General features: G+C 45.1%; 2 protein-coding genes across 2 annotated transcripts; both read left to right on the forward strand.

The window, feature by feature from the left end:
• The first annotated feature begins 283 nt into the window (after positions 1-283).
• LOC117746299 (calcium/calmodulin-dependent protein kinase type 1D-like) lies at positions 284-8,819 on the forward strand. Its single transcript, XM_034555349.1, has 8 exons — positions 284-343; positions 950-1,460; positions 1,580-1,782; positions 1,879-2,136; positions 2,226-2,406; positions 2,511-2,672; positions 2,764-2,842; positions 8,582-8,819. The coding sequence occupies exons 1-8, from the start codon at positions 284-286 to the stop codon at positions 8,817-8,819; spliced, it is 1,692 nt and encodes a 563-aa protein (XP_034411240.1).
• LOC117746723 (TOX high mobility group box family member 4-like) lies at positions 8,499-17,769 on the forward strand. Its single transcript, XM_034556025.1, has 5 exons — positions 8,499-11,452; positions 15,087-15,144; positions 16,695-16,832; positions 17,443-17,576; positions 17,657-17,769. The coding sequence occupies exons 2-5, from the start codon at positions 15,094-15,096 to the stop codon at positions 17,700-17,702; spliced, it is 369 nt and encodes a 122-aa protein (XP_034411916.1). The 5' UTR covers positions 8,499-11,452; positions 15,087-15,093; the 3' UTR covers positions 17,703-17,769.
• The last annotated feature ends 1,383 nt before the right edge of the window (positions 17,770-19,152 follow it).

Below are 19,152 nucleotides of genomic sequence, written 5' to 3' on the forward strand. Positions count from 1 at the left end.
TCAGCCAGATGACTGAGAAAGAGTCAGTATTAAGTATTGTATGCTTGTACATGTAGTATTGTATGCACTGTATGAATGTATTCAGTGGATACCTCCATCTTTAATCATAAACTGTTCACACAGAATTTACTCTAAACCCTCATTTGCATATTCCGGAACACGGTGATCAAGGGCACAGAACTTAAAGCACTAGAACACTCAGTTAGTTCCCTTAGATATACTGCAGTCTTAAAGCAACAAGCAGTAGAAAGGTGTTAGAAAGGTCTTCAGCAGTCTTCTTATAATGGGCAAAATATTAGGAAAGCTCTTCAACGCTGAGGAGAAGGACGTCGTCCCTGGAGAAGTGAATAGAGCAGAGACTGAAGATGGGGAAAGCCTACAGAGGGAGAAAAGCAAGAGACTGGTCCCCATCCCCTGTGATAATGAGTTGACATCCAGCTCAAAGGATATTAGTGTCGTCCCTAGACGACTAAAGAGAAAACAAACAGAAGATGGGGAAAGCCTACAGAGGGAGAAAAGCAAGAGACTGGTCCCCATCCCCTGTGAAAATGAGTTGACATCCAGCTCAAAGGATATTAGTGGCGTCCCTAGACGACTAAAGAGAAAACAAACAGAAGATGGGGAAAGCCTACAGAGGGAGAAAAGCAAGAGACTGGTCCCCATCCTCTGTGATAATGAGTTGACATCCAGCTCAAAGGATATTAGTGTCGTCCCTAGACGACTAAAGAGAAAACAAACAGAAGATGGGGAAAGCCTACAGAGGGAGAAAAGCAAGAGACTGGTCCCCATCCCCTGTGAAAATGAGTTGACATCCAGCTCAAAGGATATTAGTGGCGTCCCTAGACGACTAAAGAGAAAACAAACAGAAGATGGGGAAAGCCTACAGAGGGAGAAAAGCAAGAGACTGGTCCCCATCCTCTGTGATAATGAGTTGACATCCAGCTCAAAGGATATTAGTGTCGTCCCTAGACGACTAAAGAGAAAACAAACAGAAGATGGGGAAAGCCTACAGAGGGAGAAAAGCAAGAGACTGGTCCCCATCCCCTGTGAAAATGAGTTGACATCCAGCTCAAAGGATATTAGTGGCGTCCCTAGACGACTAAAGAGAAAACAAACAGAAGATGGGGAAAGCCTACAGAGGGAGAAAAGCAAGAGACTGGTCCCCATCCTCTGTGAAAATGAGTTGACATCCAGCTCAAAGGATATTAGTGTCGTCCCTAGACGACTAAAGAGAAAACAAACAGAAGATGGGGAAAGCCTACAGAGGGAGAAAAGCAAGAGACTGGTCCCCATCCCCTGTGAAAATGAGTTGACATCCAGCTCAAAGGATATTAGTGGCGTCCCTAGACGACTAAAGAGAAAACAAACGGAAGATGGGGAAAGCCTACAGAGGGAGAAAAGCAAGAGACTGGTCCCCATCCTCTGTGACGATGAGTTGCCATCCATCTCAGAGGACACTGGTAAGCTATATCCCCATATTTTAACTATTATTCATCTATAAATGATTTAAGAGACATCGAATGATCGTTTGTTGTTTTCGTTCGTGTTGTGAATGTCATGTTTTTTCTCTCATCTCTAGAAAGCAGAAACGCACCTGAGGCGGCTCTGAGCGAGAGAAGCGCTAAGAGGAAGTCGGTCGCCGATGACGGACCGGTTCAGAAGGAGATCAAGTTTCTAGACCCGTCAGCCATGTTTAAGGCCAAGTACCAACTGCAGCAGAAACTTGGCCAAGGAGGATTTGGATGCGTGTATGCTGGCTATCGCAGAGAGGATAATCTGCCTGTAAGTTTTTCACATGTTCTTTCACACACATACAGAGACACACACACAGTACGGTCAGGAAGTGTAACCAAAAAGTCTTGTTTGTATATCCCGTAGGTCGCCATCAAGCATGTTAACATAGACGAAGGGCTCTTCCTTCACCAAGATAGTGATGGGAACCTGATGCCCATGGAGATCGCTGTCCTATACAAACTAGGAGTCGAATCAGAGCGTCATTCAGCACACATTGACCTACTGGACTGGTACGTTGTGGACAAGGATCTGATCCTGGTGCTGGAGAGACCGATGCCGGCCGTAGACCTCAGCCACTACGTTGACGACAAAGGAGGCTTCTTGAAGGAAAAGGAAGCTAAGGTAAGCTGCTGTAGTCATCTCAGAGTCACAGCCATTAAAACATGTCCAAGCATCTCTGATCCCTCAACTCTCTCTTTTTTGTCTTTCAGATTATAATTACACAGTTGGTGAATGCAGCCATTGACCTCCAGGAGAAGCACATTTTCCACCGGGACATTAAGCCGGAAAATCTCCTTATTGAGACCTGCATGAACGCTCTGCGAGTTCGCGTCATCGACTTCGGTCTGAGCTGCTTCGGCGGAGAAAACGACGCCTATGACACCTTTTATGGTAAGAAGTCCAGTTTTACTCCTGCTCTTTATTAACTTTACCCATCGGTGAAACAAAGCTCTTCCTCCTCCTCACTGACTTTTTATTATGTCTGTATATTTTAGGTACTCACTTCCCCCCAGAGTGGTTCACTCGGCAGGAGTACAAAGCGGGACCCTCGACAGTATACCAGATCGGAGTGGTCCTGTTCTTCATGCGACACAAGGCGGCATCTCCACCGGCGATCACCCTTCTGGAGCTGAAGGAGACCAGTTGGCTTTCCGAAAGTAAGAAAAACATAAACACAAAAATCTGTTCATTTGAGTTCACGTTGCGATGGATCACAGGACCTCACCCTTTCTTCTCCTTTCTCTACAGATGGCAAAGATTTCTTTGAGGCGTGCATATGTGCGGACCCGGATATTCGTTTCACCCTGGAGCAACTGAGGAATCACCCGTGGCTGAGATAGTATCTCACACACACACACACACACACACACACACACACACACACACACACACACACACACGTCTTAATTTACATTTAAACCCTTATGCCCTCCATTTATTCCTCAAACGCCTGCCAATCCATTTTTACCCGCTGTCATCGTAACACCAGCCGCGCAGATCACCTGGTCCACTCTATTCAATAAGCACAAGGAAACAATGATATGGTTAGCCTATCATCTTGCTGCTGTCAAATTTAAATGTGACTGTCTCTCTACCGTCAGTTCATTCATGTTGCTGTTATGCACAATTCATGCCGCTAAAATGCGCGCTCCGCATTAATTTCTTTCAAGGTAAAGACAATAATCACAACGTCGCACCCGGATCTTCTCCCTCGATATAATATAAATATGGGCATACTGTGGCCAGGAGCCAAGGCGCTGCCCAAACCGTAACATTGTTCAATCTCTGGCATTTCCCTGTTCGATGGGAGAAACATTACCGTAAATCCCATTATAGCGGCGGGCCTCAAATAATCTCTCTATAAAGACTGGTCCCGTCATTTCCAGTCAAGATGACTCAAAAGATCTGATCAATACAGAATTCAGCCAATCATGTATTCAGCTAATTATTATAAAATATGGGCAGACTGCGGCCAGGAGCCTAGTCGCTGCCCAAACCGTAACATTGTTCAGTCTCTGGCGTTTCCCTGTTCAACGGGAGAAACATTACCTTAAATCCCACAATAGTGCCATCCGCGCACGCCTTAGGGCCGGATATCCTTAATCTCCTGACGCAAAAGCATTCCCTGCGGCCGGCTCTTTGTGCCAGCGGCTCCCTCACTTCAATCTTTCATCATTCTATGTAAAGACATTAATCAGCACGTCGCACCCGGATCTTCTCCCTCGATATAATATAAATATGGGCAGACTGCGGCCAGGAGCCTAGTCGCTGCCCAAACCGTAACATTGTTCAATCTCTGGCATTTCCCTGTTCGACGGGAGAAACATTACCTTAAATTCCGTAATAGCGGCGGGCCTCAAATGATCTCTCTACTATAAAGGCTGGTCCCGTCATTTCCAGTCAAGATGACTCAAAAGATCTGATCAATATACAATTCAGCCAATCACGTATTCAGCTAATTACTCACATTCAGGTATTCTACTACTAAATGTGAATCTCTAAAATGCCCGCTCCGCATTCATTTAACTTCAAGCGTTCATCATTTAAGGTGAAGACATTAATCAACACGTCGCGCCCGGATCTTCTCCTCAATAATATAAATATGGGCAGACTGTGGCCAGGAGCCAAGGCGCTGCCCAAACCGTAACATTGTTCAATCTCTGGCATTTCCCTGTTCGACGGGAGAAACATTACCTTAAATTCCGTAATAGCGGCGGGCCTCAAATGATCTCTCTACAATAAAGGCTGGTCCCGTCATTTCCAGTCAAGATGACTCAAAAGATCTGATCAATATACATTTAAGCTTTTATACCTACGGTCTTTTGATTTGACCAAAATTATAATGCATTGAATTTATATAGCACTTTTCATGATACTCAAAGACACTTCACATAATTATAACATCATAAAAGCTAAAAATAAATAAATAAGAATAACTAAAATACAGGTAAAACAAATAAAACAAATAGGGACTTTCTGAGTCGCTCGGACCCTAATAAAAAACAAACAAACAATCACACATTAAAAGCAGTTCTAAACAGGTGGGTTTTGATTTGCGATTTGAATGAGGAAAGATCAGTGCAGTCTCGGATGAGTTTGGGGAGAGAGTTCCAGAGGGAGGGGGGTGATATGGAGAAGGCTCTGTCCCCCCACGTCCGGTGCTTGGTCCTATGTGGGATGGACAGGAGATCATCAGAGGAGCGGAGCCGACGGGATGGAGTGTGGTGGTGGAGCAGGTCGGTGAGGTAGGAGGGGGCCTGATGGAGTGTGGTGGTGGAGCAGGTCGGTGAGGTAGGAGGGGGCCTCATGGAGTGTGGTTGTGGAGCAGGTCGGTGAGGTAGGAGGGGGCCTCATGGAGTGTGGTGGTGGAGCAGGTCGGTGAGGTAGGATAGGGCCTCATGGAGTGTGGTGGTGGAGCAGGTCGGTGAGGTAGGAGGGGGCCTGATGGAGTGTGGTGGTGGAGCAGGTCGGTGAGGTAGGAGGGGGCCTGATGGAGTGTGGTGGTGGAGCAGGTCGGTGAGGTAGGAGGGGGCCTGATGGAGTGTGGTGGTGGAGCAGGTCGGTGAGGTAGGAGGGGGCCTCATGGAGTGTGGTTGTGGAGCAGGTCGGTGAGGTAGGAGGGGGCCTCATGGAGTGTGGTGGTGGAGCAGGTCGGTGAGGTAGGAGGGGGCCTGATGGAGTGTGGTGGTGGAGCAGGTCGGTGAGGTAGGAGGGGGCCTGATGGAGTGTGGTGGTGGAGCAGGTCTGTGAGGTAGGAGGGGGCCTGATGGAGTGTGGTGGTGGAGCAGGTCGGTGAGGTAGGAGGGGGCCTGATGGAGTGTGGTGGTGGAGCAGGTCTGTGAGGTAAGAGGGGGCCTGATGGAGTGTGGTGGTGGAGCAGGTCGGTGAGGTAGGAGGGGGCCTGATGGAGTGTGGTGGTGGAGCAGGTCTGTGAGGTAAGAGGGGGCCTGATGGAGTGTGGTGGTGGAGCAGGTCTGTGAGGTAGGAGGGGGCCTCATGGAGTGTGGTGGTGGAGCAGGTCGGTGAGGTAGGAGGGGGCCTGATGGAGTGTGGTGGTGGAGCAGGTCGGTGAGGTAGGAGGGGGCCTGATGGAGTGTGGTGGTGGAGCAGGTCGGTGAGGTAGGAGGGGGCCTCATGGAGTGTGGTGGTGGAGCAGGTCGGTGAGGTAGGAGGGGGCCTGATGGAGTGTGGTGGTGGAGCAGGTCGGTGAGGTAGGAGGGGGCCTGATGGAGTGTGGTGGTGGAGCAGGTCGGTGAGGTAGGAGGGGGCCTGATGGAGTGTGGTGGTGGAGCAGGTCGGTGAGGTAGGAGGGGGCCTGATGGAGTGTGGTGGTGGAGCAGGTCGTGAGGTAGGAGGGGGCCTGATGGAGTGTGGTGGTGGAGCAGGTCGGTGAGGTAGGAGGGGGCCTGATTATGGAGGGCTTTGTGAGTGAGGAGAAGGATTTTGTATTGGATCCGTTGTGGGACGGGGAGCCAGTGAAGGCTCTGGAGAACAGGGGTGATGTGATCACGGGAACGGGAGTGGGTGAGCAGGCGAGCAGCAGAGTTCTGGATGTATTGGAGTTTGTTTTGGATTTTGGAAGATGTGCCATAAAGAATACTATTGCAATAGTCAATTCTGGAGGTGATGAAGGCGTGGATTAAAGTTTCAGCAGCAGATGAGGAAAGTGATGGGCGGAGACGGGCAATGTTTTTTAGGTGGAAGAAGGAGGTTCTGGTGATTTGTTTGATGTGATGTTCAAATGAGAGGTTGCTGTCAAACATGACTCTGAGGTTCCGGATGTGAGGGGAGGGAGACAGTGGAGTTGTCAATGGTGAGGCAGAAGTTGTGACTGGTTTTGGTGAGAGATTTGGGGCCGATGATGATCATATCCGATTTATCACAGTTGAGTTTGAGAAAATTGGTTTGCATCCATGATTTAATGTCAGTGAGGCAGTTGGTCAGAGTGGAGTGAGTAGTAGTGGTAATGGCCTTTGTGGAGATGTAGAGCTGGACATCATCAGCGTAGCAGTGGAAGAGGAGACCGTGATGACGTATGATGTTTCCAAGAGGGAGCCAGGAGAGAGCAGTTCCGGTGATGTTGAGGGACGATTCGAGGCGGGAGAGAAGGATGTTGTGGTTGATGGTGTCGAAGGCTGCAGTGAGATCCAGGAGAAGGAGAATGTTGAGGTGGCCAGAGTCTGAGGAGAGGAGGAGGTCATTGGTGACTTTGAGAAGGGCTGTTTCGGTGCTGTGCTGTGAGTGGAAACCAGATTGAAATGGCTCGAACAGATCATTGGAAATGAGGTGGGTTTTGAGTTGTGCAGCGAGGACGCATTCCAGTATTTTTGACAGTAAGGGAAGATTTGAGATGGGCCGGAAATTGCTCATGGTCTGAGGGTCGAGTCCAGGTTTCTTGAGGATGGGGGTGACAGCAGCCAGTTTAAGTGTGTCGGGGACTGAGCCGGAGTTGAGGGAGGAGTTGATTATTGCTATGATGAGTGGAGCGATGGCTGGGAGACATTCCTTGGTGAGAGTGGATGGTATGGGATCCAGAATACAGGTGGAGCTTCTCATTCCTGTTGTGAATGAAGAGAGCTCCAAAAGGGACACAGGGGAGAACTGAGAAAGGGGCTGAGGGGTGAATATGGGGAGAGGGGGTGGCGAAATGGAAAGGGTGGGTGAGGTCTTCAGGTTGCTGTAAATTGTAAATTTTTGTATTGAAAAGTGAAAGGAAAGAGTTGCACTTGTCGACTGTAAAGGATTTGGAGGTGTTGTCCCTGGGTTTGAGAAGCTTGTTTATGGTTGAGAAGAGAGCCTTTGGGTTGGAGGAGCCAACGTGTATGAGGTGTGAGTAGTAGGTGGTCCGGGCTGAGATGAGAGCGTCTTTGTATTGTTGAAGGTAGTCAGAGTGGGCTTGGAGATGGACTGTTAAACCAGTTTTTCTGCAGAGTCTTTCAAGCTTGCACTTACGGGATTTCATGTGGTGGAGATCAGTAGTATACCAGGGAGCTGAGTGAGTGAATGAGATAGTTTTGGTTTTAATGGGAGCAAGCTGATCAAGACAGGAGGAGAGTGTGTTATTGTAGTAATTTACGAGATCGGAGGGATCTTCAGACGGTGGGAAAGGGTAGGCCGACGTGGTACTGGCAAGAGAGGCTGAAAGAGTTAGTTAGAATAGTTAGATAGTTAGAATAATTTTGAGATTTCTGAAGGATATTTTGCGCTTGGTTCTTGGGATGGGGATAGGGATCCCAATGTCCATGGTGATAGCCAGGTGGTCGGAGATATTGAGGTTGAGTATTGTGAGACCAGTGGAGCAGACCAAATCCAGGATGTGACCTCGGCTGTGAGTGGGGAAGTTGATGTGTTGTGTGAAGTTGAAGCATTGTAGCAGTTCTAGGAATTCTGAAGCAGATTTACATTCAGTGTCATCAATATGGATGTTAAAATCACCAAGGAGGAGAACGGCATGTGAAATTGCACAGAGCTGGGTCAGAAAATCAGAGAAGTCAGAGAGGAAGGAGGGGTTTGGCTGTGGGGGGCGGTAAATAACAGCAATTACCAGAGGAGTCGAACCAGAGTGTTTGAAGGCAATATGTTCAAAAGAATGAACGGCAGAAATGGGAATGGTGGTTGTTTTAATGTCCTCCCGGTAGACAGCAACAACACCACCTCCCCACCCCTCTGGACGAGGTTTATCTGTGTATGTGAATCCTGTGGGGGTGGTCTGGTTTAGTGAGAAATAGTCCAGGGGTTTATGCCTTGTTTCAGTGAGGCAGAGAAAATCAAGATTACTGTCCGTTATGAATTCATTCAGAATGAGGCTTTTGTTATTGAGTGAGCGGGTCTTGAGCAAGGCCAGTTTCAGGTGACGTTGCGTTGTGATAGGCTGTGAGGACTGAGGAAGGGGAAGGAGATTGGACCGATTCACGTGTGGTTTGTTGTGATGACGTAACGAGGAAGTACGATTGCGACAGGACCATAGGGATGGGATGGAGTTTTGGGACGTGAAGTTGTAGGTGAACATGCGGCCAGAGCCTCTGTGTGAAGGATGGCCTCGGCGAAGTATTCCATGTTGTTTCAGAATGTCCATGCAGTCCGGGCGCAGGTGGTTATCAAAGCCGCGAAGCTCCGACACGGAGTACAGCGGCGGCATGGTCCGGGAGGGGAGTAGTAGCGTTAAGCTAGCGCCAGCCTGTGACCAAGAGCCCGCCGTCCGCGAGATGAGAAGCGATGTGCAGCCCAGGAGAATAAGCGAGATGATCCACAGCATACCAGCGGGAAGATGCCAGCAGTCCGGTGAGGAGAGAGTGGTAGCCTAGACGGGCTACCAGCCCGTTAGCCTGACGATCCTGCCCGGAGAATGGAGGTCAACCTGGTGCAGTGGTGGCTAGCGGAGACCAACCCAGGTCTGCTCACCAAGCCGGAACGGAAAGATCCCGGCAGGGTAAACAGGTGGGCTCGTGATGGCTAGCGACGTGGCAGCCAGGGGTGAGAAGACTAGCCGTTCCAGTTGCAGGACAAAAACAGCAATTGGACCAAACCCGGGAGTCCTGGGGCTAGCGGGCTAATTACTCTGAGTTTGAGTTCAGTTGAGGTTAGTCGAGTGTTCACATATATTCAAGGTGCTACTCTAGTGTTTGTAACCACAGAGCTAACAAACTAAACAAACAGGCAAAAAAAATGTGAAAAACACAAGAGCGAAAAATCGAGGCTGCCATCAAGCGGCCATCTTGTTAGTTGAAAATTATAAACTGATCTGATTAAGAATATAGATTGCGGCAAAAACTCGTACGGTATTAATAATAAACGTTTTAAGAACAATAGGTCCGCAATACCAATACCACAAATATGATACTGGTATATTCATCTATAATAGTAATAAATAAAACTTCTGTATGGTTACCTTTTTACTAGCTTGTAAAGAAAACACATTAAAAAATATGTCGGTATCAAAAAGTCAACAAAAAAAATTGCTGGTGAGCCCAGAGCCACAGCTGTAATCGCAGTAGAGATGTTTCCAGATAATGCAGTCAAGGAGGTAGCACATTTTCTCATGTTGGGGTACTTTTCCTCTGTGAGTAAGTTCCAGAATTGTCCATGAGCCCTGGACTTAAGCTGAATGTCAGCTTGTAGTGTCAAAATCTCATCCTCCACTCCAGATGAGTTCAGGTGAAACAGTGTTGCAATTTTTGATGCAAGTGAATCAACCTCAGCATCTTCTCGAAAAGGGTAGCACATGAATGTAGCGACTGGCTCCAGTAAAGCAAAGTCTTGAAAGCGTCTGTCAAATTCTGACAAACAATCTGCTCTGTGTAGCGTGCATTATCAAGTTTCACACACGCCTTGCCTTGCATCTCCAGTTCTGATGCAAGGTTCTGGAAGTTCGCCAAATCATGGCGCTGCATCTTTGAGGACAGATGTTGCATTTTCCGTTTGAAAGCATTAACTGAGCTGATCATATCAACCACGGTTTTGTCTTCAGCTAACTGATCGTCATTTAGTTGGTTGTATTCTGCATGTTTAGCAACACGGAAAAAAACCCTTAATCTCCACAGAGCTCTCGAAATCTCTGCAGGAATTTCCCTTGACTAAGCCATCTCACGTCAGTGTGTAGCAATAAATCTTGGAAGGACTTCTTGTGCGTAACAATGAAGTGACTCACCCGGAATGACGCTTCGGTGGCTGCCTTCGCTTTTGTGGTCAGCTGTGAGAAAAATGACTGCTGTCCGGACAACTGGGATTTTAGTTTCTTCACCTTTTTCTTTCTCAGCTCGCTTTTCGGAGGGAAGTCAGTGTCGTAGTTTTTGTGAACAGTCCGAAAATGCCGCTCCACATTTTTCTTCTTCGGAAAAGCAATGGTAGACTGGGAGATGAGGCAAACGCACTTCGAATATGACATTGTGAAACAAAAGTCCTCCTCCCATTCCGTATGGAAGTGGTAGGTTTTTGACTTCTTACTTGGTCCAGCCCGCGCGCTCTCCTTCCTCTCCAAAGGACATTTGTGGAAAGAGACCTAAACTGGCTTCACTACAATACATCACTTCACACCTTGTAAACTCACATTTTGTTGAATGTTACAACCAGTTAGCCTGGTTGAGACCTTCAAAATCACCAAATCAATGCTCACTGGCATTCATGTAATATGACCATGTTGTGATATTATTCTGTATTTATGTTCTAGTGATATATACATTTTCTAAAACTACATTAAACAACCTTTCAGTGCAATTTGTATTTTGTTTTAGTACAAAAGGCCTGCTTCCCCCTCCTCACCACCTAAATACACAAACAAATGTACTCCCACTCTAATGCAAAGGGGAAAGAAAGTAGCCCTTGAAGATTAATGTATTTTTAAGATCATTTGTAAGAGCCATTTTGTTCAGTTTGTTCGCGTTTTTGTTGGACCTCCCACCACTAGGGGGCGTAGGGCGGCAGCTGTCAATTAAGACAGCCCAATATAATCAGGAGGAACACTGAGGCCAGGTGTTGCTTGACTGGCAGGAGCACACAGTCTTTGACCGTATGAGGCTAAACAGTGTCCGGCATAGGAATGGTTTGATTACTTTCATGTTTTGGTTCAAGTGGAAAAGTTGTACAATACTGTGAATAAATAACCTTTCGAATTCAAACCCTGGACATTGCATCTAGTTACTACACACGTCAAACTTACCTGGAAGCAACCATAGTGGACTTACGTTGATAGGCAACGGGGTCACTACACAAGTCAAAGACTAGCTTCATTTGAGGAACAAAGGAGGAGGTTTGAAGACGCTTGATTGCGGTCCGTGACCAGCTGGTGCAGGGACCGATCAACTGTGAGAGCAGCGCGGGGAGACGGTGCGGCAGCGGTGCGGCAGTGGAGCGGGGTAGATGGTGCGGTTAGAGCGGCAGAGGCGCGGCTGTTCACTCACGTAGGAAAGAGAGCGTCACGACACCTGTATGCCGGCCAAAGGTACGTGTAGCGCTACCTCCAACGAAGAAGGACATTGTGGCGATTACGTGCGCACATGACTGTACACCGCGGTGGTGACTGTAAGAACTAAGTGAACATTCAGAACTGAATCTGCATCATAAACAATGGAAGAACACGCTGTCGATTCAGAACTACTTGAGACAGCCTCAGGTTTCTGAAGGATTACTCCGTCAAAAAGCGGACTGTTAGATTAACAGAAAAAGCGCTCATGGACAAAATGATGAGTCTGCAAAAAGAAAGAAAGATGAAGCTGCAAAGAGCACACAACCTCAAAAAGGTAATTTTGGGTTTGATTGGTAATAAAAGTTACGACAGAGGTAAAAGGTACATTTGAAAAGTTTAACGTTCTCTGTAATGAAGCAAGAGTAAAACATGAAATGTTGATGATGTTGTTACCTAAAGAGGAGGTGGGAAGGCAGGAAGTGTGGTATAACTTAAATGCGCACTGTCAAGGTCTAGGTAAACAAATGGTTAGTTTACAGGGAAAGTCACCCCGATACTGAAGTATTGAAGTCTATTGATGAGGTTAATGTGGAGCCTCAGGACAGTGTTTCAAATGTCGAATCCATTTCTTCCAGCGACCACTCAGGTCGCTCAAGTAAAGCCTCAACAGGCAGCAGGTCTACGACATCGTCCACAAGGCTTCAAGCAGAGGCAGGAAGGGCTGCACTCGTGACACGTGCTGCAGCGCTACAGAGGAAAGCTACAGAGGAAACGTGCTTTGGAGGCGCAAGAGGAGCAACTGAGGAGGGAAAGGGAGCAACTGGAAGTTGACACTTAAATTAGCAGTGTTGAAACAAGACAATGTTTCAAATGCACACTCCGATGGAATGGACTCTTATTTCAAAAAAGGAACAGCACTCAACCCTCTTGCTGAACAATACAAACAACAGGAATCATCTCAGCAGAAATATTCACTGGCTCCATCAACAGTGGCAACATCAATGGAAGCAAACAAACACAAACATGAAAAAGTGGTTATTCAGACGAGCTACAAGTGGCAAACATCTGACCAAATAGAATCACATCAACCGGATGTAAACCCTGGTGGTCAGCAAACAATGCCATCTCAAGGCAATTTTCAAATACCTGGAGAGCTTTACAATCTGCTACAAAGACAAAATGAATTAATGGCCCTCCTCGTCCGGACACAGAACTCTCATTGTCTTCCACACAGAGAAATACCTACTTTTGATGGAGATCCTCTTAAATTTAGACCATTCATCAGAGCTTTCGAGCATTGTGTGGAAGCTAAAACTAACAGAGGAGACTGCTTATATTACCTGGAGCAATTCACTAGGGGGCAGCCTCGAGAACTGGTGCGTAGCTGCCAGCATATGGCTCCAGAGAGAGGGTATTCTGAGGCCAAAGACCTTCTTAGAACACACTTTGGCAATGAATTAAAGGTTGCAGCTGCGTATGTGGACAAAATCATTGGATGGCCTGCTGTTAAGGCAGAAGATGCTAAAGGGCTACAAGCGTAGGCACTGTGCTTAAGAGAGTGTTGCAACGCTATGGAAGACCTGCAGTACTTGGATGACCTCAACATGCCAGCAAACATGAAAACAATAACACAGAAACTTCCTTACAAGCTCAGAGAGAAATGGAGAACAACTGCATGTGACATCTCTGGAACCCATGGTCTTAGACCTGGTATTAGAGACATTGTCAAATTTATTGAGTACCAGGTCAAAGTAGTTTCTGATCCTATTTTTGGTGACATCCAGGACACACAAGGTGTAAATAAACAAGACATCAAGGTAAAGCCACAGTTCAAAAGTTGTTTTGCAACTGCTGTGTTTATGGGTACTGAACCAGCTGTAAGTGAAAGCAGGAGAAGCGTGTAGACTCAAACAGGAAGTACGTCACATACAATTGTAAATGTTTCCTGTTTGTATTGCAAGCATGGACATGCATTGGAGCACTATCCACAATTAAGGAAAAGAACGCATCGGGAGAAATTGGATTTCCTAAAAGGAAAAGGAGCTTGCTTTGGTTGCCTGCGCATTGGACACATGAGCATGAGTTGCAATCACCGCTTACGTTGTGATGTCTGCAACCAAAATCATCCAAGCATTCTGCACATTGGAAGTCAGGAAAGAGGCAAAGGCAAAGATAAGTTAAAGGAACCGTCCGTAAGTGGCACGACTGTCTCTACTTGTCGGCATACAGGGGCCGTGGACAGTAACGGCATCCTTTCAATGTTACCTGTCAATGTCAGGGGTACAACTGGACCACTTCATGGAAACAGTGAGCAGGGTCAGACTGGCTGCCCTGCTGCTACTGTTAATCAGATTGTCGTTGACAAGGTGGAAGAACCAGTGATTAAACAGCACGTCAGTTCATTAAAAAGAAGACGTCTGAAGGAGAAAAGTGGTCACAACGAGCCCACAAACAAGGTTCTGAGATAAAGGGATATGGGTTACAAGGTATTTTATATGGTCGACCTTTTCAGACAGTACTTTTTTGTTTCTACTGTAATGGCTCCTTATGTAAAAATTGTATATAATTGTTTTGTCTACTGTCCACCACAATTAGGGGCCGGTGTGTAAGAGCCATTTTATTTGTTTGCGTTTTTGTTGGACCTCCCACCACTAGGGGGCGTAGGGCGGCAGCTGTCAATTAAGACAGCCCAATATAATCAGGAGGAACACTGAGGCCAGGTGTTGCTTGACTGGCAGGAGCACACAGTCTTTGACCGTATGAGGCTAAACAGTGTCCGGCATAGGAATGGTTTGATTACTTTCATGTTTTGGTTCAAGTGGAAAAGTTGTACAATACTGTGAATAAATAACCTTTCGAATTCAAACCCTGGATATTGCATCTAGTTACTACACACGTCAAACTTACCTGGAAGCAACCATAGTGGACTTACGTTGATAGGCAACGGGGTCACTACATCATATTTTAGCATTTATTGTCAATGTACATTAATGGTATCTATTATATAAATGGTATTTCTTCGTTTTTATTTAAGAGCGTTAAGAGTTTAAGTCAGCATGAGCACTAATGAAAAGTTTGATTCTTTTCTTGAGGGAGTGGTACACGTTTCTTCCTTTTGATGCTCCCTCGAGAAAAGCATGCCAGTGAGCATTGATTTGGTGATTTTGAAGGTCTCAACCAGGCTAACTGGTTGTAACATTCCACAAAAAGTGAGTTTACAAGGTATGAAGTGATGTATTGTAGTGAAGCCAGTTTAGGTCTCTTTCCACAAATGTCCTTTGGAGAGGAAGGAGAGCGCACGAGCTGGAGTTCCCGCTTGAAGTCGGTGTTGCCTTCAGGGCCTTTTCTTTGCTCGTACATGTAAATAGAAAAAACAATCCAACATTGTCGTAAATATGAAGAGGTCTTTAGATCAACTGGTGGCTGCCGTTTCATGTGAATCTGATATTTTACTGGCTGAGCGAGTCACATAGCTGGCAGAAAGTTAATAAATACGACCGTCATAACGTTATATATGTATTAAGTAGACCTTAAGTGCCGCTAACTTACGTGTTTAACGGAACAGTTACACGTTCCACGACAACCCGTGAAGGCGCCACTCGCTATTATTCGGACATGGGGATTTTAAACACCTTCTTAAAATATTTTTCTACGTATATTTTGGTTATAGTCTCAAAATGGAGTTTCTGGACAGCCAAGCTGACGATCGACACTCCGAGGAGAACAAGGTAACCCGACGTCACCAGGCTTCAGTGAAACGGTCGTCTTTGACCGGTTGGATATTTAACGGTGACTATCATCCAGTGTCGGGCCGTGCATTTCGGACCCTAATCACCTCATTATGACGCCACCGCTACACGTTATTATTTGTTTCGTGTAAACGCCTCATATTTGACAAGTGAAATAAAATGTTACATGAAGCGCAACACCTAAAAATACACTAACTGCAGAGTGCAGATCCATAAATACGCGTATGACGGGATGCTGCTTCATTAACGGACAATGCATAGTCACATCAACGTAATCAACACAAGGACAAGAACAAGTTCTTAAAAGAACCAGTCACATTTATTTATAACAAAACATGACGAAAAAAATCAACAAAAAGGGGGGACTAAAACACTGTACACTGAAAATAACGAGCCAATCAAATATTATTAACATCAGAAGTAACGATATTAATTAACTAATTGTGTGTCCTATCTCTGGCAGATTTTAGCTAACGTTTGAATAAAATGTCACTTAAAATATTGATAAAAATGATTGTATCACGTTTTCAGTTGATTTAATAGTGTTAAACTAAGCTTTAACTTCTTTCCTTTCGAGCTAAATATCGTTTTAATTATTTGAGCTAGCTTTGCCTTTACTAGAGCGAGTAAAAGGACGCTAACGCCGGTAAATTAGCCGTGCGCTGCTCTTGACCTGATCCGGCCAAACTACTGTCGTAGTAAACACACGGCGCTTCTGGTTTTTCGGGGATATTAACTTGTTACAGGGTCACCAAAATGCTGTCAACATATCCGGGATCGTAGTTCTGTTCTTCACAATAAGCTATCACGCTTCAACATTCTCCAAACTATGCAATAAAAGCTCCTTAGTTTCCATTTGAGTCTATACCACCACCTGCTGGATGTTTTGTTAAACTCTTCTCATGGCAGTCAGTTGAAAAACACCAGCTTGTGCATGAAATTGAACAATTATGCACGCACACACACACACACACACACACACACAATTACTATCATAAACACAGTGCAGAGTAAGAGTTATATTACAACTAAAAACACAAGTATTGATGATTGAAAAGCTACATTGTTAACCTAAAGCAAAAAATATGACTGCAAATCTTTGAAAAGATGATACATATTTATTTAAATACAAGAGACAAAAACAAAATAGACCAAAACTAAATACAAAAGAGACAAAAACAATATCATTCTGGACACAAATAACATTCAAAATAATCTTCCTCATCCAGCTCCTATTTTAAACCGTTTAAAATACTTGAGAGAGCCTTCTAGAAGCCTGGACGTGTGATTGGTCACACGGTCCGCGTGACCATTAACATGCGCTGTGATTGGATAACGATAACGCAATGAGAAAATAAGCTAATAGGGAAAAATAATTATAATACATGTAGTGTATTTGTGAAATACAATTACATTATAAAATAGATATAACTTTTAATTATGAAAATACATATATATATTTTTTTAATTAAATAAAAAAATAATAAAATAGCTGTGTGGGATTTTCATTCATATTTCATGCTTTGTAGCCCACGCTGGTGGAGTCGGGTGCCTCTTGCCAACCACCCCCGCTGCAGGCCAAACCCCGCAAGAGACGCTCAAGGCAAAGCAAGGGAAGCTCCAAGCTACGTGACCCCGTGGCCATCACCGCTACATCTCCACCCAGGGTAGGAAATTTACATATTTCTTCGGGGGCAATGTTTGCCCCCACTGACTGAAATCCAGGGGCATTTACAAAAAAATTAGGGGCACTTTTTCAAACTTGTGAAATAACATTTAACCTTTGTTCAACATAATAAATATACTTATTTAGGCTTACAGTATATGAGCAATTGTCATCAAATGGTAATAATAATATGGGAAGTCGTCTACAGATTCAAAGTGTTTTCTTTTTTTTACTAAAAACAAACATGACAATCATATTTAATGTTATTCTTTTTTCTTTGTGGTTATTTATTGTTATAACGTGTTTTAAACAACTATTAACAATAACAACTTATTTCTTTCTTTTTTATAATTCAAAATTATATTTATTGATTTATAAGAACAAAAACAAAACGCAATAAAAGGGCTATACATAGAATAATTAAATAAAATGTTGCGCAATCAGTTATTGTGTGTTTTCTATCTGTTGACTGTGACATGAAATCTTTTTTCTCTTGGTCTGGCAAAAAAAACATTCACTTTGATATAAAGTTGAAAAACAATAATTAAAAATGAACTGGGTCCCCAATATTAATGATGCTCTCCCATGTATTTCCTGCTCTTTCTTTTCAGAAAGAGACTGGGTCCGGCGATGCCAGGGCTTTGAGAAGCATGTGCATCAGGGCGGGCTGCACCAACGCAGCCATGGAGAGCCCAGAATGGGACAACGAATACTGCAGCAACGAATGTGTGGCCACTCACTGCAGGTGTGTACAGAGGTTTGAAACGGCCACTTAAATGACTTTTGTGTTCAAGACTTTTCTGAACTTTCTGTTTCCTCTTCCAGCACTATATTCAAGGCCTGGCGCTTGGAAATGAATCAGACCATGTAAGGAGCAGCCCAATCACAGAAAAAAGTTGTTGTTGTTTTTTGTAAACAGTGTTTACGTGTTTATTGTAAATTGGGAGTTTGTTTGTTTTTCTCTGTAAAGTCATTTTAATTGTATTTTTAATATTAAATACAACTTTTTTACAAACATTCTTTAGAGGTCCTCAAATCAAATAATCAGTGAGAAAAGCAAAACAAACATGTTCACGCTGAAAAAAAAGTGATTAACTATAATTATATTGTTGCTCTCATAACTGATGAAACTAAACCAGAGGAGTAAAGGCAGCAGAGTCCAGGGAGCCAGAAACCAAACGGGCTTCAGCCTCAACTATTGAGGGAACTTCGTGGTTACAGAAACGATGCAGACAATCGGAAACCTGGATATTAGAATATTAACGGTGATGGTAATAACCATCTTCACAAGTATGCTCAAAACCAGAATATTAATGTGGCTGTGAACACACTGTCTGCGTAATGGTAATATTCATAAGGCACATGATCCGATGGCATCTTCTTCAGGCCGGTCAGGATACTCCAACTCAAACCCGTCGTTAACTAAGTTTACTGTTCCAAAGTTTCAAGAGATCGTATTTTGTACCTCGATCCTCCGTCTCCGTATGCGTGTGGCTCTGTATTGGATGAGTGACCAAGTGTTCTATGCAGGGATAAAGAAAAAGAAAAGATTATCCAAGTGCAGCCCTGCAAGTGGAGAATCAGATCAGACACAAGTTGACTTCATCTTGAGGCACCGAGTCCGACCAAGGACCAGTTGGTCATAACGTCCTGTGAAACCACGACTTACTTTAATACAAATAGGCGTGTTTCCCAAAAATGTTGACTCATTCCTTCAACAGCCACATTGACACACAACCCCGAAACAAGATGTGCTGAACACACCAGCCGGCCTTCTTACCCACAATGGTGGAGTAAATGTGACGCACGCGGTTCTGCTGCTCCTCCAGCGCGTCGGTGAGCGTCTGGATTTCCACGGAGTAGTTGTACGCTGGATGGGGGAACGAGAAGAGACGACGTCGGTGAGTGGACCCTCATACATGCAAGACAGGCTCCACACGAGTGGCATCATCATCATCATCACCACCATCACCATCACCTCACCGTAATACAGAACGATGAGCCACAGACAGAACAGCACCACTGTGACACCGCTGAGGGACGGGACGAACGGGTTCCCCGTCCGTTTCTGTGAGGGGGGAACATGCATGTTGGAGCAGAACCCTTAAAGAGTTCAATACAATCACAGACAGACGATTAAGTGAACGCAGCTTACTTCACGTTTGATGTCTTCCTGCAGTTTGTTTACAGACTCGATGGATTCTCCGATTTGCTCCTTGAGCACGTCAAAGCGCTGGTCCATGTACTCCTGTTGAACACAGCGCTCAGCTTTACACCCCTTGACATCCGGGTTTGGATTTTTCCTTAAGTAGCTTTATGTT

Source organism: Cyclopterus lumpus, chromosome 17 (assembly GCF_009769545.1).
Source record: "Cyclopterus lumpus isolate fCycLum1 chromosome 17, fCycLum1.pri, whole genome shotgun sequence".
Classification (NCBI taxonomy): Eukaryota; Metazoa; Chordata; class Actinopteri; order Perciformes; family Cyclopteridae; genus Cyclopterus; species Cyclopterus lumpus.

Coding starts and splice junctions, on each gene's coding strand:
- LOC117746299 (XM_034555349.1), top strand. CDS start 284: ATGGGCAAAATATTAGGAAAGCTCTTCAACGCTGAGGAGAAGGACGTC. Junction 2,407..2,510: donor CGCCTATGACACCTTTTATG/GTAAGAAGTCCA, acceptor TGTATATTTTAG/GTACTCACTTCCCCCCAGAG. Junction 2,843..8,581: donor GAGCAACTGAGGAATCACCC/GTGGCTGAGATA, acceptor ATGTTGTTTCAG/AATGTCCATGCAGTCCGGGC.
- LOC117746723 (XM_034556025.1), top strand. CDS start 15,094: ATGGAGTTTCTGGACAGCCAAGCTGACGATCGACACTCCGAGGAGAAC. Junction 15,145..16,694: donor GACACTCCGAGGAGAACAAG/GTAACCCGACGT, acceptor CATGCTTTGTAG/CCCACGCTGGTGGAGTCGGG. Junction 16,833..17,442: donor CCGCTACATCTCCACCCAGG/GTAGGAAATTTA, acceptor CTTTCTTTTCAG/AAAGAGACTGGGTCCGGCGA.